General features: G+C 35.8%; 2 protein-coding genes across 5 annotated transcripts in view; one reads left to right on the top strand and one right to left on the bottom strand.

Annotated features, from left to right (window-relative positions):
• Positions 1–1,345: 1,345 nt before the first annotated feature.
• On the top strand, positions 1,346–14,125 carry LOC131167077 (adenylate kinase 1, chloroplastic-like). Its single transcript, XM_058125858.1, has 4 exons — positions 1,346–1,857; positions 4,677–4,817; positions 13,088–13,360; positions 13,719–14,125. Exons 1-4 carry the CDS (start codon positions 1,549–1,551, stop codon positions 13,860–13,862), a joined length of 867 nt encoding a protein of 288 aa, XP_057981841.1. The 5' UTR covers positions 1,346–1,548; the 3' UTR covers positions 13,863–14,125.
• A 107-nt stretch (positions 14,126–14,232) lies between these two features.
• The window catches only part of LOC131167078 (elongator complex protein 6), a 32,512-nt gene continuing 21,769 nt past the window's right edge, over positions 14,233–24,975 (bottom strand). Inside the window, exons 5-6 of one of the 4 annotated variants that reach the window (XM_058125859.1) lie at positions 20,637–20,678; positions 17,202–17,515 (exon numbers count right to left, since the gene is read on the bottom strand). In XM_058125859.1, the coding sequence (XP_057981842.1) occupies positions 17,390–17,515; positions 20,637–20,678 (168 nt within the window). In that variant the 3' untranslated portion in view covers positions 17,202–17,389. Of the gene's footprint in view, positions 14,590–17,201; positions 17,516–20,636; positions 20,679–24,975 lie in introns of those variants that run through there. The other 3 variants (XM_058125863.1, XM_058125862.1, XM_058125861.1) reach the window with 3 other exon arrangements.

The raw sequence follows: 24,975 nt of genomic DNA, 5'->3' as shown, positions 1-24,975 counted from the left end.
TTATGTGGAATAAAAATTTGGATGATGGCTCAAGCCTATGGAATAGGCTGACTGACGGGTTCTTTGTTGGATCATGGGCCGGTGGGTCGGTTGATGGTAGAACCAGGTAAAGAGTTGACAAACTTTGTTGCAAGGAATTGTATGGATGCTTTTGCTGGTAGAGGAAGACAGGAAAAAGGTGGATTAAAGAAGATATAAAAAATTAATTGCACTTAATTTAATAGAGATTTTTTTATCTATCACTAAGTTGAATAGACAAAAAATATATAAGTACAGCAGTTAACTCTAAATAGTTTGGATAAAAGAGGTTCAATTGTTCTTAATTACAATGGAACTTCTGGTCTCCACACAGGACACTCCTAATTCAAAAATCTTATATTATTTTAAAGTTTTAACTAAAATTTTATCAATTCCATTTAAAACAAGATTGAACGTTTTACGATTATCTAATTTGGTATCCCAGCACTTCCCTCTCTCCTTGGACGACTAATTTTTTTCTTATATCTAAATTACCTTCTCATTTTACAAAAAATATCTTCCTTCAGAAGGGGCGATAGAAGAAACTGCTCTCAACAAAATAAACAAGAAGAAATCCTAATATTTTGAAAATAAGATACAGCTCAGCAAAGATATACTAAATAATGATTAATTAACATTATGTTTAAATGTTTCATTTGTGATAAATATTTGATTTTAAATATTTGTGTAATACTTTGTGCTAAGAAAACTTTTACTCAAGTTTATATCTATTCCTACAAATAAAATGATCATAATACAAACATTTTTATAAGGACAACTTGACATAAAAAGCTTCCGCATATGTAGGGTTTTAGGAAGGAGCGGACCACGATGAATTTAGTACGCAGTCTGACCTTGTATCAGAAGAGACTATTTGCATGCCTTAGCTCGTAACTTCTAGATCACATAACAATGACTTTACCATTAGGCCTAAGCTCCCTAATCAATAAAATATTTTTGTAAATTCATAAAATAAAATAAATAAGAGATGCTGTTTAAAACTTCATTATAAGAATATCTATTTTTATTTAGTTATAACAATACAAAATTCTTACACTTCTTTTAAAATTATTACATTCTTATATAAATTTTCTGACATATTTTATGATATTCTTAGTAAATAGAGGTTGCCCAAATCAAATATAGCCTTAATATTTAACTTATTCCATTAACAAACTTATTATGTATTATTTAAAACTTAATTGCTCATCCATCATAATTATAAAAACATTAAAAATATATTTTCAAAGATGTCAAGAGCGTGTGGAGAGTATTGAGAGGAACAGAACACGTGGATAGAAATAGAGATCGATGCATTGAATAATACGAGTAGGAAACTGCCTTGGAAGTTGGAACTCGGTAGAGAGAGAGAGATGAATTGAACCTCGTGGCCCCATTGCCGACTTCACCACTCCGATAACTTTCACGTGTTCGAAAACAACCCACCAGACTCCGCTCCCTCCTCACTCCCACCCTTTCTTCTTCAACCTCTCTCCCTCTCTCTCTCTGCAGTTCAATTCTTCTTCATTCATGGCGGTCCTCAGCCGCCTTCTGAGAGCCAGAGGCACTTCCTTGTCCTCCGTAACTCGCGCCTTTTCTTCGTCCGGCGTAAATTCCAAAATTGACTTCCGACAGTCGTCGTCTTCCCTCAACCACGCGCCCCTTCCCCTACTTCATGGCCCCGAGGGCAGGAGTGTCCAGTGGGTGTTTCTCGGCTGCCCCGGCGTCGGCAAAGGCACATACGCCGGTCGCCTCTCTAAACTCCTTGGCGTCCCCCACATCGCCACCGGCGATCTCGTCCGCGAGGAGCTCTCCTCCTCCGGTCCCCTCGCTTTCCAGGTTGGTTAGGGTTTTTGGTTGTTTTGCTTCTTTTTTGCTGTTTTCCCTTGTTGAATTTTGTCTAACGGTTGAATTTTTTCCGAGAGTTTGTGTTGAAAGGGAGATCTGATTGTTAATGTTCTCCGGGAACTGAAGAAACGAAATGAAAGAAGAAAAGAAAAAATTAACAGGAGTTCTAGCTTTGTGTCTTAAATTTTTTTGGATTGTCGAAGAATAAGATTATAAAAAAGGGAAAAATCAAAACTAACAATCCCAGGGTTCAGTGTTTATTTACATGGTTTTGAAGAAGAGGTAAAACCTGACATAGCTCTGCATCTCACAGGGATATAAGAAGCACCTTCTGTGGATGCTGTTGACTATTTTCTCTAGAATTGAAAATGTTAATGCATAGAAATCATTGGGAACATTAATGGTTAAATTTAATACTGTATTTGAAAGGAACCCGGGTCCTGGTAAAAAATCCAAGTACTACTCTATTGAAGTAAGGCATAGGTTACAGATGATCTTTGGATCTCGTTAGAAATAAGTCAAAAGTAAAGGAAAACTCTGATGCTGCATTTGGAAGTATGGATTTTGAGCCTTGGATTTGGATTTGGGTGGATTTTAATAAATTTCAATCCAAATTTGTATTACATCAAGACCGAATCCGAGGCCCTCCCAAACAAGGGGTGAGGGTTTATCACAATAAACTTCCTTCCTCCAAGCCCTTTACTCCTTCCGAAATCTAATCAAAATCTAATTGTGTCCACACATATTATTTTTTCTATATTGAAATTAGTTACCTAATTAATAAGTGTAGTTTTTATTTCTTTTCCGTGTATGCACCAACTCCTTGTAGATGTACCGGCCATCAGCATACGTACAGGTGTAATAGGCGATAGACTTTAAAGAAATTACATCACTTGACCAATAGTTCAAACTAGCTTTATTAAAAGGCTTCTAAATTTTTTCGTTTAGAAGTGCTTTCTAAAAGTTAAGGCATTGAGAATGATTCATGAATTGATTGACCACTGTAGCTATATATATATATATATATATATATATATATAATTATATATTAACATATATAAAATGTGAAACTTGAATGGAAATCTTTAGTTAAGATCAAAGATGAAGTAAAAAGGATTTCAATTATATTTTTTATGAGGGGGAGCCTAGGCGCAATAGTAGAGTTGTAGTTGTTGCTGTGTAACCTAGAGGTAATGGGTTCGAGGCGTGGAAACAACCTCTTGTAAAAATGTAATATAAGGTTACATACTATAGACCTATCATGGTCCACCCTGCATGCACAGGAGCTTTGTGCACTGGGCTGTCCTTTTTCGAGGCATTTACTTGCTTCCCCCTTCTCTGTAATTTGAAAATCCTATTCTATCTTTTCTAAGGTAACACTGGTTTGCCCTTAGATTTTCTTATTCTATCACTTGACTGCTCATTTTTTATCACCAAATGTAATGATGAAATGCAATGATATTCGCAATATTATATTTTCAAAGAAAAGTTATCTTCATATTGTGATTGTAACAAAAGGTTAGTCTACTTGCAGTGAGGAAAGACATGGGGCAAATTTTGAATTGAAATATTATGGGATGTGTCATTTTTTGTCTCTATATTTGACTGTCAATAAACAAGAAGGAATGGAGTGATAAAATCAGCAAGTCCTAGAGCAAATGTGTATTTTTTTGATTTTCATACATTAGAGGAATTCCTTGCTATTATAGGAAATTTAGGACAGTCAGCCTTACGTTTTTTACATCTTGTTTGAGATTCTTGTTATGCCACAAAGACAGGTTCAGGTGAGATTGAAAATCTCTAAGAATGGCTCTGCCTTGAGGTTAAATCTTTCTTGGGATTATTGAGTGGACTGTGGAGTAACCAAGATGATAATAGGATCTCCTTCCCTTGGTAAGCAATTTAGAAAACAGATGCTCCCGCAACTTTAAGTTGCTTGTTTGCATGGGAAGCTTCATGGGTTGCAGAAAAGGAGAATCATAGTGGTAACAGACATTTTCTGTGCATAAATTTGGTTGAGTTGTTGCATCATATTCTTACTAGTTTGCTTCTGGGCTTGAAATCTTGGGGAACTGCTCTACCTATGCTAGGAATGCTTTGGTTGACAGCTGGCTGTGTCTTGGAAGAATTTTTGGGCATGGAAGGGCTTTTGGACATATAGAGATAGAAAAGGGTCCGTAGAGTTGATCCCTTAAACCATACTTTGGATGATTTGGAAGGAATGAAATTTTGTATCTTTTGAGGATACAGAGAGTTATTTTTATAATGTAAAAGACAAATAGCTAAAAGTCTGTTTTTTTGGCATGCGGAACTTTGTTAATGCTTAGGCTGCCTTTGATTTGTTGACATTACGTGTGTGTGTGTGTATAATTTCTATATTTGTATTTAGGTTGCGCCCTGGGTGCCCTTGGTGGCTTTTTTTGTATTATAGAAAAGGTTCAAAAGGAAATATAAAAGCAAGGCAATGAAAAAAGAAACTACAAAGCAGAGAGAAAAAAAAGTTGCCCCAGAGTCCAAAAGAGTGTCATCCATTTTACTAAAAAGAAAATTAGGCCCCGAAATTGTTGTAGGTGACATATATTTTGATGTTTCATTTTCCTGACGAGGTTGCAGTTCTGATGTTACAGATTTACCATGGGCAGCCTATTTAATGTATACATATATAATTTTTTTTCCTCTGATAAGTCTTTCGGTGAAAAGTTGGATAATATGAAAATAGAACTTTGAATATGTAACTTTATTTGTTTTCTTGTATACTTGATATTTCTGCTTTTTTTCTACCCTTATTCTTTCTGTGTTCCATTTTGCAGCTTGCAGAGATTGTTAATCAGGGGAAATTGGTTTCAGATGAAATTATAATAGATTTATTGTCCAAGCGTCTTGAAGCTGGAGCAGCAAAGGGTGAATCAGGATTCATTCTTGATGGTTTCCCTCGAACTATGAGACAGGCGGTGAGCAATATTTATAGTAAATGGATGCTGTATAGAAACAGAACTTGTGAGTTTGTTCTCAAGTTTTACTAGTAAAATTAATGTTGATGTCTATGGTAGAAAAAAAAGGATAAAAAAGGAATCATTATTTATTGGAAAATTCTTTCCCAAGATAGCTCCTGGGTGAACCCCTGGCTCTCTTTTGCTTGCTCTTTTGTGGCTTGGGGAAGACAGTGAGGCTATACAGGACCAGGTGGTTCCTCCTTGCTTTAGGTGCACTTCTAGTACTGAAGCTCTTTTTTCACTTAGTTGTTTCCCATTGTTTTAGATAATTACGACAGTGGCGACTAATTTTATATAGGATTTATTTTAAAAATTGCAAAAAATTATGGCTGTGCGCATGATATAAAAAAAGAAGGGAGAAAAGTAAATGTTATGTGGGTTTGATTTCCTTTCTCTCTTTGTGTTGCTCTCAACTCTAATTTTAATTTGATGTCATGTGGTTATGATATAAAGTTGTTTTAGTCATTGCCTTGGCATTACTACTATATTGCATAAATGATCATTTTTAAAATTTGGTTTTCCAGGGCAAATTTTAATGCCATTTTTTTTTTTTTTCACGATGTCTCCTTCCATACAGTTTACTGTTGTTTGTATGCAACATATAAGCTTGGGGAGTTAATGATTTGTTATTTTTCTTGACCATTCAGAGGCTTGTTATTGTTATTTATTTTTATCAATTGCATTCTTAATGTGGTGGAAACAATTAGGCCTCTTTTATTTGTATTGGATGGAGACCTTCATTGGTTTTTGATATCTAATCAAGTGGTCTCTACCCTTACAATCTATATTTGTGTGTTTCATGTTCACCCAAAATTTCAGGATGTCTTCTGCAAGTCAGTTTGAATCTTCCACAAACCTGGACTCACTAAAGGCATCCTTAGACCTCCCTGGTTTTGTTGTGGCATAGAGCAGTCTTTTTGGCATCTCTTTGGGTCCATTCTTTCGGGTTCTTTAGGGGTTTGCTGCTGCTGGCAGGCAGCACTTATGTAATTATTTTTTTGGTTGTATTTCATTTTTTTCTTGGGAGAACATCTTGTTCTCTCCTCAGTGTACTCTTTGATTTGTTGTTAATATAATTCTTCTATTATCCCCCCAAAAAATCTAAGGTGCTATCAAAATCTTTGTTAGCATTGAGGGAAGTTATAACTAGCGACATGCTTTAGAGTTTTTTTTTTTTTTTTTTAGGGGGCGTGGGGGGGAACACTTTGTTTCACCTAGCATGCAGCTATTGGGATGTGGCCTCCTTTCAACTGATGATATTCCCTTTTTATAGTGTGCAGAGTGTTGCATGTTGTGGCATTCTCCTTCAATGGAAAAATTGGACATTTGAGGGTCATATTTTGGCTTTAATTAATTGTTGAATGTAAGATTATAATTTATTCCGGATATATTTCTAGCTGCTGGTTTGCAAGGCTGAAATGCTTGCCATCTAGCTATTCTACCAGGGTGCTGCATTGGTGGTTTTCTGGACTATGGAACCATTAATGATATTATTGGTTGCTGAGTCAGAAACCTGAGCTGGATGTTTTTTCTTTTTATGCCAAAATTATCTTGGGATGATCATCTTTATGTTTTCTAAATCTGTAGATTTAAGTTATTCTTGCAGGGTCAGCATCAAGAATGAAAGATGTAGTCAGCTTTGGTATTTACTGGCTATTTTGTTAATAGTGATAATCACCTCAACCAGAGATGCTCCTATTTGATAACCCTTTTTTGATTTTTCATTTTCTTGTTAAATCTTTGTCTCCAGTTTTATCTCCTATCATTCTTGTTTTGTCATTGGATATTAGCTTGCCTAAAATTTTTTTAATTTGTTCGTCTGATGTGTGCTTTGTTAGACTAGGAGCTCAGACATTCAAAACTAAGCTCATGGAATGTAATCCTTTTTTTGTTGTTTTGGAGTGTGATTGTCCTTGGAGTACATTCTAATTTCTACCATACCTTTTATCTTGTATTTCTTTTTCTCCATGCTCTTGTCTTGAATGCAGACATCATACTATATTATTTTTTATCATGTATGCGTGCACACACACATTATTTCTTTCTATAAGAACTGTTATAAAATGAGTAACATAATTTGATCATTTTTGAATAAGCAGTGTGATGTAGGACAGATGATAGAATTAGAAGAAGAACAGAACAGATGTGAGTGACAGAATCAGAAGAGAGAAGAGAAGGAAGAAGGAGAAGAGAAGAGGAGGAAGAAGAAGAAGAACAGCAGCACCTGCGGGAGAGAGAGAGAGAGGAAAACTGCAATCTGATTCAAAACAATAACTGTACAACAACTTACATGTCCAGCACTTATACCCACTACTAACCAGAACACATATTTGCATAAAGGTTCCAACAGAGCAAGAAATTATAGAATGACCCTAAAGTACTTAAATACACAAAATAAACGTAAATTGACTGAACTTCTAAAATAACAAGACTCTCCCAAAGTAAAATATAAAAATCTAGGTACAATATGAACATAAAAAATCATCCGTTGGTGGTTCTTCATCAAACTCCCCTTGTCAGAGAAAACTCAACCTCAAGTTTTGTAATGGCGTAATAGCTTTGGCTCCATGTGTGGGAACAAAGTCAAAAATGCAGGCAAATCAAAATGAGGCATAATCTGCATTGCATCGTCAATCACCACTGGAGAATATGTAGTAGATTGTCCAACCGCAAGTAGCATAGAAGGCTGCAATGTCCTCTGATAAAATAACAGGTCCACCAAACAAGAAATCAATTTAATATCCAAATCTATTGGCAGCTCAAGCAAATATGCATTTGGTCCATACTCTAAGGTGATGGACAATGTTTCACTAGATTTGGTTATGGAAAATGTAGAGGGAGAAGATGAAAGGGATGTAGGTGCAAGTTTACTGGATTGAGTAGAAATAATTTCAAGAGGATTTTCAACAATAGGTTCTATGATTGAAGAATTTTCAACAAACTCTATAGCAGCCAATTGTTTCTCACTCTTTGGGTTAGAAATGGAAAATTGAGGTTGAAGAGCAAGGTCATTGGCAGGCATAGCTGTCCTAGTAGTTGGCAACTCATCTTGCTGTTCATTTCAAGTTTCAACAACTAAGTGTGATGACAAATCAAGGTCCATCTCTGGCCTAGAGGCCTCAACAGTGCTTAGAGTTGCTTAAGACAAGTCTACAACCTTGTTTTGAGAAGATTCATGACTCACATCAGCCAAAGAATAAAAAAATTGTGCACTAGTTATGTGCATGTCATTTATGTAGCTGTGATATTCTATTAAGCAACAATTTGGATGGGCACTTATGATATCCTCAACAAGTTGAGTTTTCTCTTGAACATCTTCAATGGGCCTAGGACTATCTTCTAACCATTGAGAAGATTCATGAGTGACGTCTGCTGAAGAATCAAAAGATTGTGCACTAGTTATATGCAAGTCATTTATGTAGTCATGATATACTCAATTATACAAGAATTTGCATTGGCACTTTTGATATTTGATTGTTTATCCTTAACAATTTGAGTTTTCTCATGAACATCTTGTGAGGATCTAGGAATACTACACAACCATTGAGAAATTGATTGAGAATGATGAAACTCTTCAAAATAGGAAGTGGTGTTATAGGTTGGTGGCTGGAAAAATCTCTCAGATTCCAAAGCCATGTGGTAAGCCTTAGAGAGAGTACTAGGATATTTTTGAATTTGCATAATCATTAACCTTTTGATTTCAAGGTTCCTTACTAAGAGCACACCGATGAATGAGGTCTCTAAATTTAAGGTAATAGTTGGTGACATTAGAAGGGGAAATTATACAAGAGACCTCCCCCTCCACGTGTCTGTGTGCCTATATTTTGAATGTTAGACATGTGGCAAATTGATCCTACTTTCATTAATATCAGAGGGGGACTCACGTTCAACAAGTGTATAATTTAGGAAACAAATACACGGACACGTGGAGGGGGAGGTCCCCTGTATAATTTCTCGCACTAGAAGAAAGCTGTCTAAGACTACATAGTTGGTCCGTAATTGTTGAGAATTGCCAATTATGTAGGAACCACATTAATGGAATTTAGTCTTCTTTTTTTTGTTTAGTTTTTTTTCAAACCAGAGTAATTATGGACCAATGCAAACTTGAACAAGTACCATATAGATAAGCAACATTAAATCAATTTCTATGGAGTCCAAGTAGGATAAGTCCATACCAAAATTTACTTGCTCTGACTTTTTAGCTTTGAGATTTCAAATATTTCACTTCAACTTCTCAGAGATGCTTCAAGAACAATGATAGCACACTGATTTTACCCTTCCAAAAATATGTACTAAGAAACCCAAGATTAATTTCTTTAAATCAACATCAAAATCTCACAGAGGAAAACCAATTTGTCGCAGTAAAATCTCAAAACACAACTACTAGGCCTCAATTTGGTTGTTAGCAGACCTTCAAACTCTGAAAAATTTGCTCAGCAGCCCAAGAAAGGCTGTGTTCCACCTTAGGAATGCAAACCAAGCTTGAAGCTTCAAAATTCACTCAGAAAGCGTCAAATATCAGGTAAAATCCAAGTTCTTGAAGCTGCAAGCAATTTCTCACGAATCTGAGCAAACAGAGCAAGTTTGGCAACTTCCCCATGTGCGTGGCAGGCGCATGATACGCCTTCACGTCTCCTCCAGTGATGAGCTTCTGGGTGGAACCAGATCAGAAGGTGGGGATTCTAGTGAGGGTGGTTGTGCAGGAAGAAATTTGCAGGAAATGGGGATTTAGGGGGGAGTCGGCTGGAAAGTTTTCAGGTGGCGCGTGGGAGCTACTCCCTTGTATGATGGAGAATATATTGTGGGGGAAGGGGTTTCGGGGCTGTCTTATTTTGGTGGTAAGAGAGGTGTTGTGGTTTGGTTGGTGGAAATTAGGGTTTCGAAACCCAGTGGCACGACTGTATTTTCCTGGAAAAGTTGCAGACTGATGAATGCTTCTGTTTTCTGGGATTTTCCTGTGACTTCTGACTTGCTATTGCAGCAATGGAGCCTGTTAGAGAATGTAGTTGTGTGGTGGATGTGGTTTGAGTTTTTGGTTTAACCTTAATGGAGATTGTTGTAAGAGTTTCAAATCTGATGGATGAACAGCAGCAGGGAAGTCTGAAACTGAATTGAATTAGGTGCTGATACCAATTTGATGTAGGACAGATGTTAGGATATATATATAAGAGGAGGATTTATTCAATCTCATACTTTGGGCTCCTGTACTCTCTTTCAGATCCAAAAAACAACTCTCAGAGATCTTTTTTCCTTTTGGAAGATACAGGAGCGAAACAACCAACCTCTTGATATTGGAAAACACAAAAAGATTCATATATATATATATATATAGATAGATAGATAGATAGATAGATAGAATTGAGAATTAGAACAAGAAGAAGAAGAGAAGTAGCAGCAGCAGAGGGGAGGCAGAACAGAAAGAGAAGAACAGAACAGAACGGAGGTGAGAGCCAGAATCAGAAGAGAGAAGAGAAGGAAGAAGGAAAAGAGAAGAGGAGGAGGAAGAAGAAGAAGAAGAAGAAGAAGAACAGCCGAACCTGCAGGAGAGAGAGAGATAAACAGAGAGGGAAACTGCAATCTGATTCAAAACAATAACTGCACAATAACTTAGATGTCCGGCACTTATACCCACTACTAACTAGAACACATATTTACATAAAGGCTCCAACAAAACAAGAATTACAAAATAACCCTAAAGTACTTACATACAAAAAAATAAACCTAAATTAGCCAAACTTAAAAAATAACAACTCTGCCAAAGTAAAATATTAAAATCTAGATACAATATGAACATCTAAAATCCTCCATTAGTGGTTCTCTATCACATTGTTATGAAATGAATAATATAATTTGATCATTTAGGTATTATGTTAAATATTGAAAATAATTTAAAAGTGAACAACCACGCCTATAATGAATCATAGGTAAATAATCTTCTTTAGGATGACAACGTGAACTTGTTTCTTAGCATGCAGTTACGTGTAAGTGTCAAATTTCTTTGTTTCATTTTTAAAAAAAAAAAAAACATCAGATGAATTTTGCGACCTGTTGATGTATGCTTGTGAAAAGCTTCCAATTAAAATGCTTGTGTGGAGCCTGTCTGTGCTTTCTGTGCGACAGCAAGGGATGTTAGGATAGCTGTTCGTCCCTATACATGAGTGATTAATAGCTATACTCAAGATGATGGAAATTTGCTTGGTAATCTTTAAAAGAGATCATGTTGCAACCTAGAAAACATTGGGGGAATTTGCAAGAAGCCAGTATCTTATTCACTTATTTTATATATATATAATGTCATCAAATCTCTTAGGCATTGGTAATTTTTTCTTTTTTATTTTTTTTAATTTTTTGTTTTTTAAAAAATGGAAGAAGAAAAAGTTCAACCGTGCAAGTTATGGCATTAATATATGGCTAACCACCAATGTACACTGTGCGCGCCCAACTGCTTTGTGTGGCTGCCTGGCTGGGGCCTGGTCAAATCTGATGTTAATAGAGTGCTGTGTAATTATTCTAGGTTTATCCTTTGGCGTACAAATTTGTAAGCACTTGATCGGTGATGAATAAAGATGGTGGTCCAAGATATTTCAGTAATGGTTTAGGGTTTAATTTAATCCTTTGATGACCTGAGAAAAGTGGTACTGCAGAGGGAAGAGGTTTGAAGTGACTGTGAAGAGTGAACATTGGATGACTGAACAGGATCTATGTTGATGGCTGATTGGGGCTGGACAACTTTTAATGATGTGTTGTATGATGGAGAAAACTATTATTTGATGCGCTGCTGTCCATGTATTTCACAATGGTGCATTATAGCTCGTGGCTCAATGGCATGATGATCTTGTAAGTGGTTATCAGCTTGAAATTTAAGTATAGAAATAAACATGCATAAGATTTTTATTACCATTAAATCCCTCACTATATTTTGGTTAGTCGTCAAGTTCTAAGGGTGTTTTGGGGGAACAAGTGACTCAATTGTTATGGATTGTAATAATTAGGTTTGAATGAGTCTGAGCAAGGCTGCACTCTTGAAGGTTATTGGACTACTAGAACACCGTAACAAATGTTGCTCAATTCTTTTGCCAGGTGTTATGGCTTCTAAGATTACATTTCATTTGTTGTGCGGAATGGAATGGGATGGGTATGGAATGGAATGAAAAATTGAATGAAGAATATGCAAAAAGCAAGTCATAAATTCAATTTTATTCCATCCCTTCTTTCCTAGATATGAAGTGTATGGTTATTTGAGGCTATTGGGTTGCTTATAGTAGCAATGTGTACTCCTAGCCAGCTATATTCCTTGTTGCAATTTCTCTGCAACTTGGTGGGCCCAAAATCTTAATGCTCAATGAAGTCATGGCCACAAGAATTGGAGATTCCTTCTCGTTTGGATGGTAAGAACCTAATATCATTAAATTGCTACTTTTGGCGGATTTTTTTTTTAATCATTAGCATTAAATTAGCCTTTTAAGATTGTTATTGTTTTGGGGATTTATTAACCATTGGATGCAAGCTTTCATTTGCTATGGACTGTTGTATTGGAGAATCATGATGCATCCCAACATTCAAATGATCTCCAATGATGAGAAAATCACATTTTCTGCTCTTCTTGCACATAATGACTCTAATTTTTAATCAGCAACGTTTGGCTGTATGCCTAAAGCATGTTTACAAACTCTGCTTTCCTTCCATTTTGAGGAACTTTCTGTGCTTATTTTGAAATTTTATATGTTATTCCCAACTGGTTCCTAAACTTATATGTTTTAAGCTGATTGTAAATGCTATAATTTGGCTGCAGGACAGGTCTGCTTTCTCTTCTTTTTATCATTTGAAAAAGGTTTTATTGCATTTTAATTGTTAGCATGGAAGCATATGTGGCAGGAGATGTATAAATAGCTAATCAGACTTCATTGTCATTTTCTTGCTGGGCAGAATCAAATTGTGGAAATAGTCTCATCTGCCAAATCGGTCATGTTTTTTATTAATTATACTTTTTATTTATTTATTTATGGTTTTTATTTTTATTTTAAAAAAAAAAGGATCCATGAAGACTGCCCCAGATAGTTTGAGGTTAATGTGATGTTGTTGTATGGTTCTCCAATGTCATTTCCTGCATGCCATGCCTTATCAGGGAAATAGTATCTTTCTTTTGTTAGTTTTTCTTGTCACATGGATTCTCGGTTGCCCATTTTTGTTTATTTATTACTATTTTTTGGTGTTTTGATTGCTTTCAGGAAATATTAGATGGAGTGACTGATATTGACCTGGTGATTAACCTAAAGCTTCGAGAAGAAGCATTGCTTGCAAAATGCCTTGGAAGAAGGATTTGTAGTGAGTGTGGAGGGAATTACAATGTGGCCTCAATTGACATCAAGAGTGAGAATGGGCGCCCTGGAATGTACATGGCTCCACTTCTTCCTCCTCCACATTGTTCATCGAAGCTTATCACTCGGTCTGATGATACTGAAGCAGTCGTAAAGGAACGACTCCGCATATACAATGAAATGGTATAGGCCATATAAAATTTTCATTATATTTTGAAATTTGAGAATGCCCTGATCAATGCTAAATTATTATTTTAACTTGTAGATTAATATATCTATAGAGAAATTAGTCTTTTTTTTTTCATTAATTCCTTTTACCGATTATTCTTTGGGGAAGAGGAATGTGGCTACTACATCTGCTTGCACATTCTTTATTCCCATGCAGCCCCTTTTTTCATTGCTAGTTCTATAATATTTCTTGAGTATTGCTTTTCTCTAACCGAGAAGTTCAATAAAAACATCAGTTACAACAATATCAATGGTCTTACTTCTTGTTTAGTTTTTATGTATTTTTGTTTTGAAAATTACCTTGTTATTGCAGAGTCAACCTGTAGAGGATTTCTACCGCAATCAAGGGAAGTTGTTGGAGTTTGAACTTCCAGGAGGAATCCCGGAATCATGGCCTAAGCTGCTTCAAGCTCTGAATCTGGATGATCATGAGGAGAAGCGGACAGCTGCAGCATAAGTTCTGCACCATGTTCCCTAATTTAAGTTGATTCTTTGCATGCGTGAGATTTTCACGCATTATGATTTTGAAAGAACGCATTATATGCAAACAATAGCTTAAATCTGTTTATGGGGCTGCCAGAGGTTTGTCCGAATGGCAAAGGCATAATGTTGTTACTACCATCAATTTGTTGAAATATAATTCAGTTTGTTCTTAATTATCTTGTTGTTTACAGTTGTCAAAAAATTTAGCCATTCAAATGTCAATCCACATTTTGGTCATTGAAGTAGTTAGTGGGGTGTAATTTATGCAGTTTCGTTTTATTTGAATGTTTACCACCTCTAGCTCCATTTCCTATATTTATTTGAAAAGGTATAAACTAATGCACTTACTTTGAATTGATACATAAATTCAATAATTCAGAATATGAATATGTACCATACAGTTCTCCAGTTTGTCCACAGAACAAAACAGCCAAGGAAAAAATCCACTATAACTAAAAATACTTCCCTCTATTTCATTACAATACATTCCAAATCCAGAAAAGAGGAAACCTTGGAAGGAAAATAAAACAAATAAAATAACATTCAGCCATTCTGCAAGGCTGTTTGGAGCGTGTCATTCAATTCCGCCATCCTGGATAAAAGCATTCAACACTGTTTTCCTTGACCCTGAAGTGAAAATTGCGGATATTGTTCATTAAACTTCCCGGAATATCAGATAGGCTTTTATTCAAAACTGTTAACTGCATCAAAGAAACGTGTGAGAATATGGCAAGATGATATCTACTCCAAATACAATTTGCTTTTTTCGCTTGTGCCACAAATATGAAAGGTTATTTTCAGCAATATGAATATCATTCCTCAATATTTTTTGTTAAGATTACATCCACCAAGGGTGTCAATAGGAAAAAAATTATTTAGTAGACCAATTCTAGCACGTCATCCATAGACTAACCGATGCTTATGCAACCCAAGAAGAACAAATCACGAGTGAAAAGAATCAGTCAAGTCAATGGTAGCTTGGGTGTTAATGATGCACTGCCCATTGAACAACTAATACAAAGTTTTGATCCAACAGTTAATTGATGTCTCTTATTCTCAGAAGTCCATACAAATTGGTTATTTTGACACGTCTGCAAGTCTACTCTTCCAAAGCTCACAAGTCACAACTGCCCCTATTAGAACCAGCTGCTGCCTCCCAGCTGGCTGCTGCGGAGTCCTACTCCAACTGCAGATATTCAAGAATGTCAACCACCATCTCAACTTGCTCTTTACACAGAAAACAGTATCAGGCTGTTGTTATGCCTGTTTCCAGGCAGATATCTGCAGAAAAAATTCTATCCTACACTGCTCCCATACTAGGTTTCTGAGAAAAGTCATTCACAAGACACCCTCCGTTTTCAGTATCGATGGTTTCCAACTTCCCTATACCCCTAACTCAGTTCTCCTGAAATAGAAGGGGAAAAGTCAGGTCAATGTTCACATACAACCCAAGTTGAATCCAAACTGTGCCCGGACCTGTACCCACTGAAGATAGGATCAAACTTTCAGCTTGCCCTAGCTGAAAAATGGAGCTACAAAGAGTATTTTCTTTTCAAACTAGTTACGGATATAGTGATTATGTGGGATATTTTTCCATAAAAAATACCTGGGAGCACGAAACTTTGGAGCACTTGGTGCAGCTTCTTTACTTATTCTAAGTGCTCTGGAAAAGTTGCTGCATTGTGATTTTATCATTTGTGTTTCTTTTAACAGAGTTTCGGAAGTGCTCAATTCTAAATTACACCCAAATACTGAATCTCCCATGTTCCCAATCACACAGGTGTTCAACTGATTCATTTGTTCCTCAGTCACCATTGGATCACAAAAATAGTTCTTCAATTTTCAAAAGCACATTTATTTTAATTTCACATATAGAATTGCCAAACTAATGTACTAAAACCTGCACCTGCATAAAAAAAATATAAAAGAAAAAGCAAAATTTTTGAAGTCTGATATCTACATTGTGCTATTGCAATTGTGAATAAAGAACATGCACGAGATACTGCAAATGCACAAATATGTATTAAGAGCAGGACATTTTGGACAGTATGTTACCTATCCCAGCTGTCTCATCCAAAGCACAGAGGACATTACATGCAATTTTTTCCCAGGTGCACATGTAAGGACAGAGTTAAGAAAATTGCAATTGAGAAACTTCCCACCCTCACCAAAACTAAAGGTTCATGTAAAGATGTATAGGTGGATATAAATGTTCAACAGGTATTTAGTTATTACTCACATTGAGTTCATTATCCTCAATCAATTAAACAATGAAACAAATAAGCCAGAACTGCTTCCTACTTTATTAACTGGGGAATATTAATAGGCATATTATAAAATACGCCTTCTCATAATTCTCAAAATATACTTCAAAATATATGTTAACTTCAATTTCAAAAATGATACATGTTATGTTCAAGGGAAGGAGTTGTGCGTAAAGGAAGTCAAATGGAATTTACAGATGAAAAGCGCAAAAGCAATATGTGCAAAAATTTTATTTTTAGAATTTATTTTTTTCAAAAGTATTGAAATCAAAAGTGGGGAGAAAAAGAGCAAATTAATGATGAAGGGGAAAGAATGAAGTATGTTCGTCTATCATACCACTTGGGAAACACAAAGGGAGGAAAATCCCACCCTAGATACATAGCGAAAGGGAGAGATGACAGGGAAATGATGTAAAATAGCTTAAATTCAATGATTCATCTAAGGCTCCTGAATCACATCCATGAACCCATACTTGTAGGAAAATAAGAAACCTTACAGACAGAACAGCTGGAATTATAAAATAACCACAAATTTATAATAAATAAAAAACCCCGTATAACTAAACCTATTAGAATAACCTAAAAGAACTAAATTTTGTAAAATAATTCAATTTTCTGAAAGTCTAACCCAAGGCAGATTAAGCTTGTGCATTACCACTGTCCCAATCAGACTTGTTTGTCCCATTATCAGAGAGTAATAAATATAATAATAGTTAATATACATTATATACAAACTCATACACACCAAATAAAGTAAATTATTAAAATTGAATCAAAAACTTTTCTCAATCTTTCAATATTTGTCTGACAATTAATAATTATATAACGAGTTATTTTTTAAAATATATATATATATATATTTTAAAGTAGCATTTTATTCAGAATAAATTACTAATTTTTACTCTAATTGGCTAATAGATGTTTATGACCATTGCTTTTCTAATATATCCCATACTGGTGTAATATAATTGTTGTAATATAGTAATAAATATACAGTTATAACGTCATGCTGCATCACCAGTGACCAAATGGTCCAATGCACCAGTGCCTTTTCCAAGTTGGACACCCATCTAGGTTTCAAACCATGGTCCCAAATGCTTTGAATTTACAAATTCGCTTCCAATACCACATCATTGTCCCCCAACTGGAGAAAAATCAATCTTGAGTTTTGAAGTGATAAAGGAGAAGAAAATCAAATAATCAAACAAGAGTCTTCTAAAAATTAAGACATCCAAGCTTATTGAATAAAAAGTATTATACAGGACAGAATGAAAATTATGAAGTGAAGTGGTTCTAGCTTGCTCGCCACATTGTTGAATTGATAGAGAATAGCAAACTCAATTTGATGAACAGTAGTATCCACCTGCGCATGTTTAGACAAGCCTTCAATTTTGTTGAAGTTCAAAAGTTCATAGATGCTACAAGAGAAACTGCATAAAATGTCCTATACGTGTTTTTCCACTCCAATTGCGAATGGGAAAATTAGGTCAAGTAAAATACTGCAGATAATGTCCCATTCCTATGTTTCTTCTGCAACTACAGAGCCCTCTGCATGTACTTTCTCTGTTAGTATACTAACATCATTTTGATGTAAAACATGAGAAGAGTTGCCTTCTTTGTGTGCAAGTACAGGTCTAGTAAAAATACAATCATTTTTTCTAGACTTGAAAAAACTATTTTTCTCATAACAAAGACTTGTTTATATGATGGAAAGGTCTATTGAGTAGCACATGAATGGCTGTATAGCATAGGAAGATCACATAAAATACACTGCACATGAGTACGCATCACAGTAGAAACCAACACATCCGTGTGATTGAGAGATGTCAGGCTTACCCATGAAAAAGTGAATGGAGAAGGATGTGATTTAGTTAGGAAATGTAATTAAGCATATAACTACATCTGAATACTAGTTCAGAGAGCACCATTGAAATATGTAAAAAAGATGGTAGAGTGTTTCAACGCATCCAGATTTATAGGATGGGAGTAAATGCAATATGTGACATTATTGAAATTCCTCTCAGGAAACTATCCGACAACATCATTACTTCTTTTTTGTTTGATAATTGTGCTTATTTTCATTATTTTCTTTTTTGTTTTTCAAACCAACAAATTAGTGAGACAAACAAAATTGAAGAAAAAATATGTAAAAAGCTAGAGATGGCTAAACTAACTAGTGAATTTGCTCATCTAATCAAACCAGACTGGTTTCATCTAGACTAGAGCTGCCTGCGAAGCAAAAAATTTATTGGGCCATATAGGTTCTAGGTAGGATTGCAATGGTTCTAGATTTGAGCACAATTTGAGTTCAACTCAGGTTCTAACTTCGGCCCAATTTTTTTTTTTATATCAAAAAACTGAGGGGGAAGTGTTAGTGCTTTGATTTTCTTTTTCCCTATCCAAAGCACACATGGCATGGCAACTTGAAGTATGGTATAGGATGATGATAAAAGGATGATGGGATGACAATCAACAACGAGACAATGGAAGGTCGTATTCAGTCTCTTGCCAATGGATTGACACTGATGCTGAATGTTTGAAATGAGTAACAATGCAACGGAAGCATGATGATGAAGAGAGAATCCACAAGGGCAAGCAAAATTAGACGGAGGTGCTGACATTTTGTTGAAGAGGCACCAATGTGGCAAGAATGAGATGGGGACAAAACTGAACAGGCAATCTTCATGGTTCTAGAATGAAGCAATTTTGTTTTTGTTTTTTTTTTTCCCAAGCAGCACTACATATATACAAACAAACACAAAAGCACATACATGGCCTCTGTTTTTTTCCCCTAAAAATCAAAAAGCTGTGATTGAAAGATTTAAAGGACAGACATGGTTTTGGACATTTTGGGAGGGTAGGGGAAGGCTAGCAGTGGATACTGGTCGTGTGTTTGGGAATGGGAATTAGGTTTACTGGTAGGGATTAAGAGCATACGGAAATTCAATGGGAATTTCACGTACAAAGCACAAAAGCAACACAACTAGAATTTTTTTCAGAAAGAATTAGGGATTGAAAGAACAGAGAGGTAAGAACCAGAAAGGTGGTAGGGGGGGTTGTGTTGAAGAAGGGGAGAAACAGTGAGCCAGGTTCGAGGTCTGACACCTCTTGACATAGCACAGTATAGAAAAAAAGCGCAAGGACAGAAATGTCACTTTGGGGGGGGGGGGGGGGGGAGGGAGGGGTGGGGAGAGAGAGAGAGAGAGAGAGAGAGAGATGGTAGAATTGGTTGAAATTCAACAAGTCATCCAAGACTCCTAATTAAATGCAAGAATCTAAATTTATAGGGAAGTAAGCAAGGTAGAAATCTTGAGACTAAATTATGGACACTATTAAATAACCCCTATTTTTTTACAAAACACTATGCAGGACCAGTTGGCAGCATGGTTTTAAATCGCAGCTGCAGGTAGCGTAACGTAACGGTAACGGGTGTAACGGGAAGCAGGAGTAGCGGATGTTACATAACGGGAAGCGGGTGTAACGGCCGTGAATTTTTTTGAAGCATGCACAACCTTGTGCATATTAGCGTATTTGCATGTTTTAAGCTTTTAGCCCTTCTTAGAAATAGTTTGTGTATTTTGGATCATTTAGTTAGAGTAACTAAGTTCTTTGGTAAGGGCAACAAGTTTACATTTGTTTTAAACCACCATTGATAGAAAAATTACATGTGTGTGTGTGCATTATACTTCTCATTGTTCTTATCTGTAATAAATTTTTATGTGTGCTAAATTAATTAAAAGAAAGATGGTTGAAGTTGAAAAAATAGAACATAAATATCGCATTACTAATATTATCAAAATAAATTTTTTCCTAATTAGTATTTTCAAATTGTTAATTATTGCATCTATTGTGAGTATTTAAAGAAATAGTAAACTTTGTATTATTGTCATCCTCATTATAATCTTTTCCCCCTCTCGCCACATGATATATTGAGAATGATTTATGAGAGGGAAAAAGTGAGAAGAAAAAGTAAAAAATAAAATAAATTTTTTGGTGTAACAGTCTTGTAGCGGTCACATAACGGCCATAGTCGCCTTTACGTAATGGTCGTGGACCATAACGGCTGCTACGGCCGTGATTTTTCTTCACACCAATTTTGCGATGTGTAACGGTATCAGCAACCCAAAAAACCATTACGTAACGGTCACGGCCTTTATTTAAAACCATGGTTGGCAGTAGAGAATCAGCTAGAAAATGATAGAAAATTAAGAGAAACCCAAAAGAAGGAAACAGAAATTGGGAAACATAAAGAGAAGTGAAAAATCAAAGCAAGACTCGGTTGAGGGCTTGTCCTAATACTAAGGGAACAATCTGTAGGAAATAATATCAAATCCCATAAGGAAACAATCTATAGGAAATACTTCCAAATAAGGATACATAATTTGGAAAATAACAACAAATCCCTAAATGCTGAAAATTACAAAATTAAATCCAAGTATCCTAAATTATGCCAACACATATGGTAGTCAAGAAAATGCCTCAACCTTGCTCATACATGACATCTTGACGGTCACCATCATTCTCACCTGGTTGGAAAAAATTCAGCCCTGAATCCGAAAAACTTGAAAGACGACAAACTAATGAATCATGCAAAATTTGAAATGAACAATATAATTCTTGAGTTTGAAAAATAGGTATAAATGCAAGTGGACAAAATCACTGAAAACAAACTAATCGAGAATGATAAATTCCACATACACAATCTCACTCACGTATTCAGCATTGAACTTAATGGATCTATGCTCCATAGATGGCTTAATCTCTGCAATTCCACCGTCGAGTTCCTTCATGGATTCTTTGGGCTTATATGTCAATTTTGCATCGTCCTTGATGCCCTCAAATCCTTTTACTAATAGAACTGGTTGCAGCTCTGGTTTTGACACAGAAGCATCTACACATACCTCCCGTTTTCTTCTTCAATAATACACCCTTTTTGGTCAACCAAACTGTGAGCTTTAACAATACCGAGTTAATTGCTTAGCTCGATAACTGTCTTAAGTAGTTCCCTCATTCGTTAATACAACCTATTATGTCCACATATCTAAACAGGCCATTATTTCTGTCAGTTCACTGTTTATGTCTGCAATTTCCTTCGATTTCCTTCTTTTAATATATAGATCCATATTTATCCATTCTACAAGGTGTCAAGGACATGGATATCTCCCTAGATCTTCAATTCAAGCACATATCACTGAACAGCTCGAATTGGTCCTTGCTTGCTATGGTTGTAGGCAAGGATTGGGTGTGGGTGATGGCACGCGGGATGCTATAGTAATGGTGGGATGATGATGGATATGGATCTCCCTATCATCAATTCAAGCACATCTTGCTGAACAAGATGCAGGCAAAGATTGGGTATGGGTGATGACACACAAGATGCAAGAGTAATGGTGGGATGACGATGATGACATCAACGATTGAATTGGTCTTTGCTTGCTACGGCTGTAGGCAAGGATTTGAGGCGTTTTCATATTCAATTACACGAGCAGACAAAAGATGGAAGTGCGACAAATCTGCAATGTTGGAGATGTGCAGCATGCAGCTTGTGCCTAACGTTTCAGCTGTGGCTAGTAAGAGTCATAAGACTAATGGTTACCTGATCACGGGGCTGGCACTGGTGGATGGTGGTTTGACAATGTTAGCAAGAGAGGATCAAGATGAGGCTCTGATACCAAATTAGCGCACGATCAATAGGCACAAGAGAAGGATGCTGGAAAATAGGACAAAACAATAGAAAACCGGGCCCCGGGGGGGGAGAGAGAGAGAGAGAGAGAAAGAGAGAGTAAAAATGAAGACAAGACTAAATGAGGGCCTAATGCTCAATATTTCCAATTTGCCCCATGATTACACATCAAGCCTTTATATAGAATATCTCCTAATATTTAAAGAGGGAACAATCTCCAGGAAATAATCCCATACGGAAACAATCTTTAGGATATCATGGCAAATCCCTAATTAAGGAAATATAATTTGAGAAATAATAGCAAATCCCTAATAGTGAAACATAATACCAAATCTCTAAATGCCGTAAATTACAAAATTAAATCCAACTATTCAAAATTATGCCTACACATATTGTAAAAATGAACATCTTCAAATGCCTTAATCTTGCTTATTATATGTAACCTCTTGATGTTTCCCATCAAAAAAATTCATAAATAAATATAAATATCAAAATAATCCTAAATAGCTAAAATTCCTAAAATATTTTACAGAAAGTCCTAAATGCCTTTCCAATACCACATCATAGAAGGATATCACTTCAAAAATAGCACACCAGGAACTCACCCATTTAATCCCATCCTCCTTGCCTCAGGCTAGTTTAAAGAAGACAAAGAAGTTATCCAGTTCCCAATGTCACGCAACTCCCAAGAAAGACGCATTCCAGACAATCCCTCCAATGCTGCTGTTATTGGTTGGCTAACAATAGATTCCTTATCTTGGGCCAATCTGAAAAAATCAGAAAATGGTCTCATTGGAGAGGCCTCCCCACTCTAGACATCCAACCAAAAGAGAACAGAATCACGCTGTCTGACCTCAAAACAGACCTAGTTTGAGAAGCAATCCCATCCGTTTATGATGTTGCTCAACACCCCCACCCTGACCCCACTAGACATCCGTCATATTCAAACCACGGATGTCAAACCCATTTTTGATTTGTAACCTCCTTCAAGTGTAAATTTGGCCCCACTTTTTGGATGAAACTTCCCCTATTAAAAAGTAAAAATTGGGTGTAAAACATCTGGTAAGCAGCTATTTAGCTTTTAAAAAACTGGCGAAGTTATATATTTGGAGCTTTTAAAGCTAAAATCTGGCTATTCCACTCAAACCACAGATGTCAAACCCATTGTTGATTTGTAACAACCTCCCCCAAGTGTAAATTTGGCCCCACTTTTTAGATGAAACCCCCCCTATTAAAAAGTAAAAATCGGGTGTAAAACATCTCGTAAGCAGCTATTTAGCTTTAAAGAGCTGGCTTTTTGGATTTTGGGGGACTTTTTAGAATTTATATATTTGGAGCTTTCAAAGCTAAAAGCTGGCTATTCCTACAGATTATTCTATTCCACGAATCTCCTTGGCTTTTTTTTTTTAAATTACAAAATTGTTCACTGATAATTCACTTTTCCTAAAATGATATAACAATTTGGCCATTATAAACATTTTGGCCAGCTTATAACTTCTTTGCCAAACACTCTAGATCAACGGTTTCTTCTAACAGCTCCTTTTTCACTAGAAGAACAAACCATTTTTACAGCAACCCGAATCAGCTCCTTCTCATCAGTTCCTTTTAGAAGTTCTTTTTTGGGGGTCAAACTAAGCCCACATATGGTTTTTTTCCTACCATGAACCTCCAAAGCCACTTTCCCAGTAAAGTCTTATTGAAGTCAGTAAGGCTATTGATCCCTGACTCTTCATAATTTGGAGGTTGTTCACCACATACCATTTCATTGACAGAACTTGAAGGTCTCCTCCCTGCTACCCTAAAGAAATATTCTTTGGATACTCTGACCTTTTTGCCACCAAAATAGGAATAAGGGAAAAAAAAAAAAAGGACATAATGAACACTAAAGCATACTTCTTTGTGCGAGTGAGTCTACCTCCCTTGGAGAACAAAATCCTCTTTCATCCTGCTAGCTTCTTCTCAAACCTCTCCACCACCAGGTCCCAAATACATTTATACTTGAAATTTGCACCAAGCAAGAGGCTAGGATATGTTAATGGAAATCCTCTTAACACTATACTCCAAAGCATTGGCTAAAACCTCCCTTCCCCTCCTCTCCTATGGAATAAGCTCACATTTTCCCCAAATTAACCACCCAAACCAAGACCACATCAAAGTTAACATATAGTACTCAAATTTACTAGGGTTGCAAATGAGCCAAGCTGATCGCAAGTTGCTCAGTGTTTGGCTCAATAATGGCTTGTTTGAACTCATTCATTAAGATAAATGGGCCAAGATTGGGATTAGATTGAGGCTGGAAAATAAAAGGTGAGCTTGATCTAGATAATATTCTAGCTCACCAACATCATGATCTTGCTCATTTTCAGAAGTTGGCTTGTTTAAATACTCAAATAATAGGCTCGTTTAATAAGATTATGAGTTAACTATGAAGTCATGAACTTTTAAGTACACAGAGTATAGGCTCGTTAAGGGATTAGCTAATTTAGAAAGTCAGTTTGGAGCTCATTTTATATTAACATAATTATATATATATATATATGTAAGGTTTAACTTGCTCGGAAGTTGGCTTGTTTAAATACTCAAACAATAGGCTTATTTAATAAGATCATTAGTTAACTACAAAGTAAGTTCATTAACTTTTTTGTATATAGATAATAGACTCGATATGAGACAAATTATTTTAGGAATTCAGTTTCAAGCTCATTTTAAATTGACATTATTGTGTATGTGTGTGTGTGTGTGTGTATATAGTTTAACTAGCGCGGTAGTTGGCTGGTCTAAATACTCAAACAATAGGCTTGTTTAATAAGATTATGAGTTAACTATGAAGTAAGTTCATGAACTTTTTTGTATACAGATTATAGGCTCGTTAGGAGATTGCTAATTTAGAAATTCAGTTTAGAGCTCATTTTAAATTGACATAATTATGTATATATATATTTTTATAAGAATTTTCTCTAGTCATCACTATCGTATATTTTTGTTTATCTTCTAAATCATTTTTTCATATCGTTCGATATTAAAAGAAAATCAAAATATTACACCTAAGGCTGTAACAAAAAATCTTCTATTTCATTTACATTAATGAACAATTTTCAGTTTAAACCAATTTTAGGTCTAGGTTTAAACTTGGTTTGTTT

Source organism: Malania oleifera, chromosome 10 (assembly GCF_029873635.1).
Source record: "Malania oleifera isolate guangnan ecotype guangnan chromosome 10, ASM2987363v1, whole genome shotgun sequence".
In the NCBI taxonomy this organism is placed as follows: Eukaryota; Viridiplantae; Streptophyta; class Magnoliopsida; order Santalales; family Ximeniaceae; genus Malania; species Malania oleifera.
This window is presented reverse-complemented; position numbering and strand designations above follow the sequence as displayed.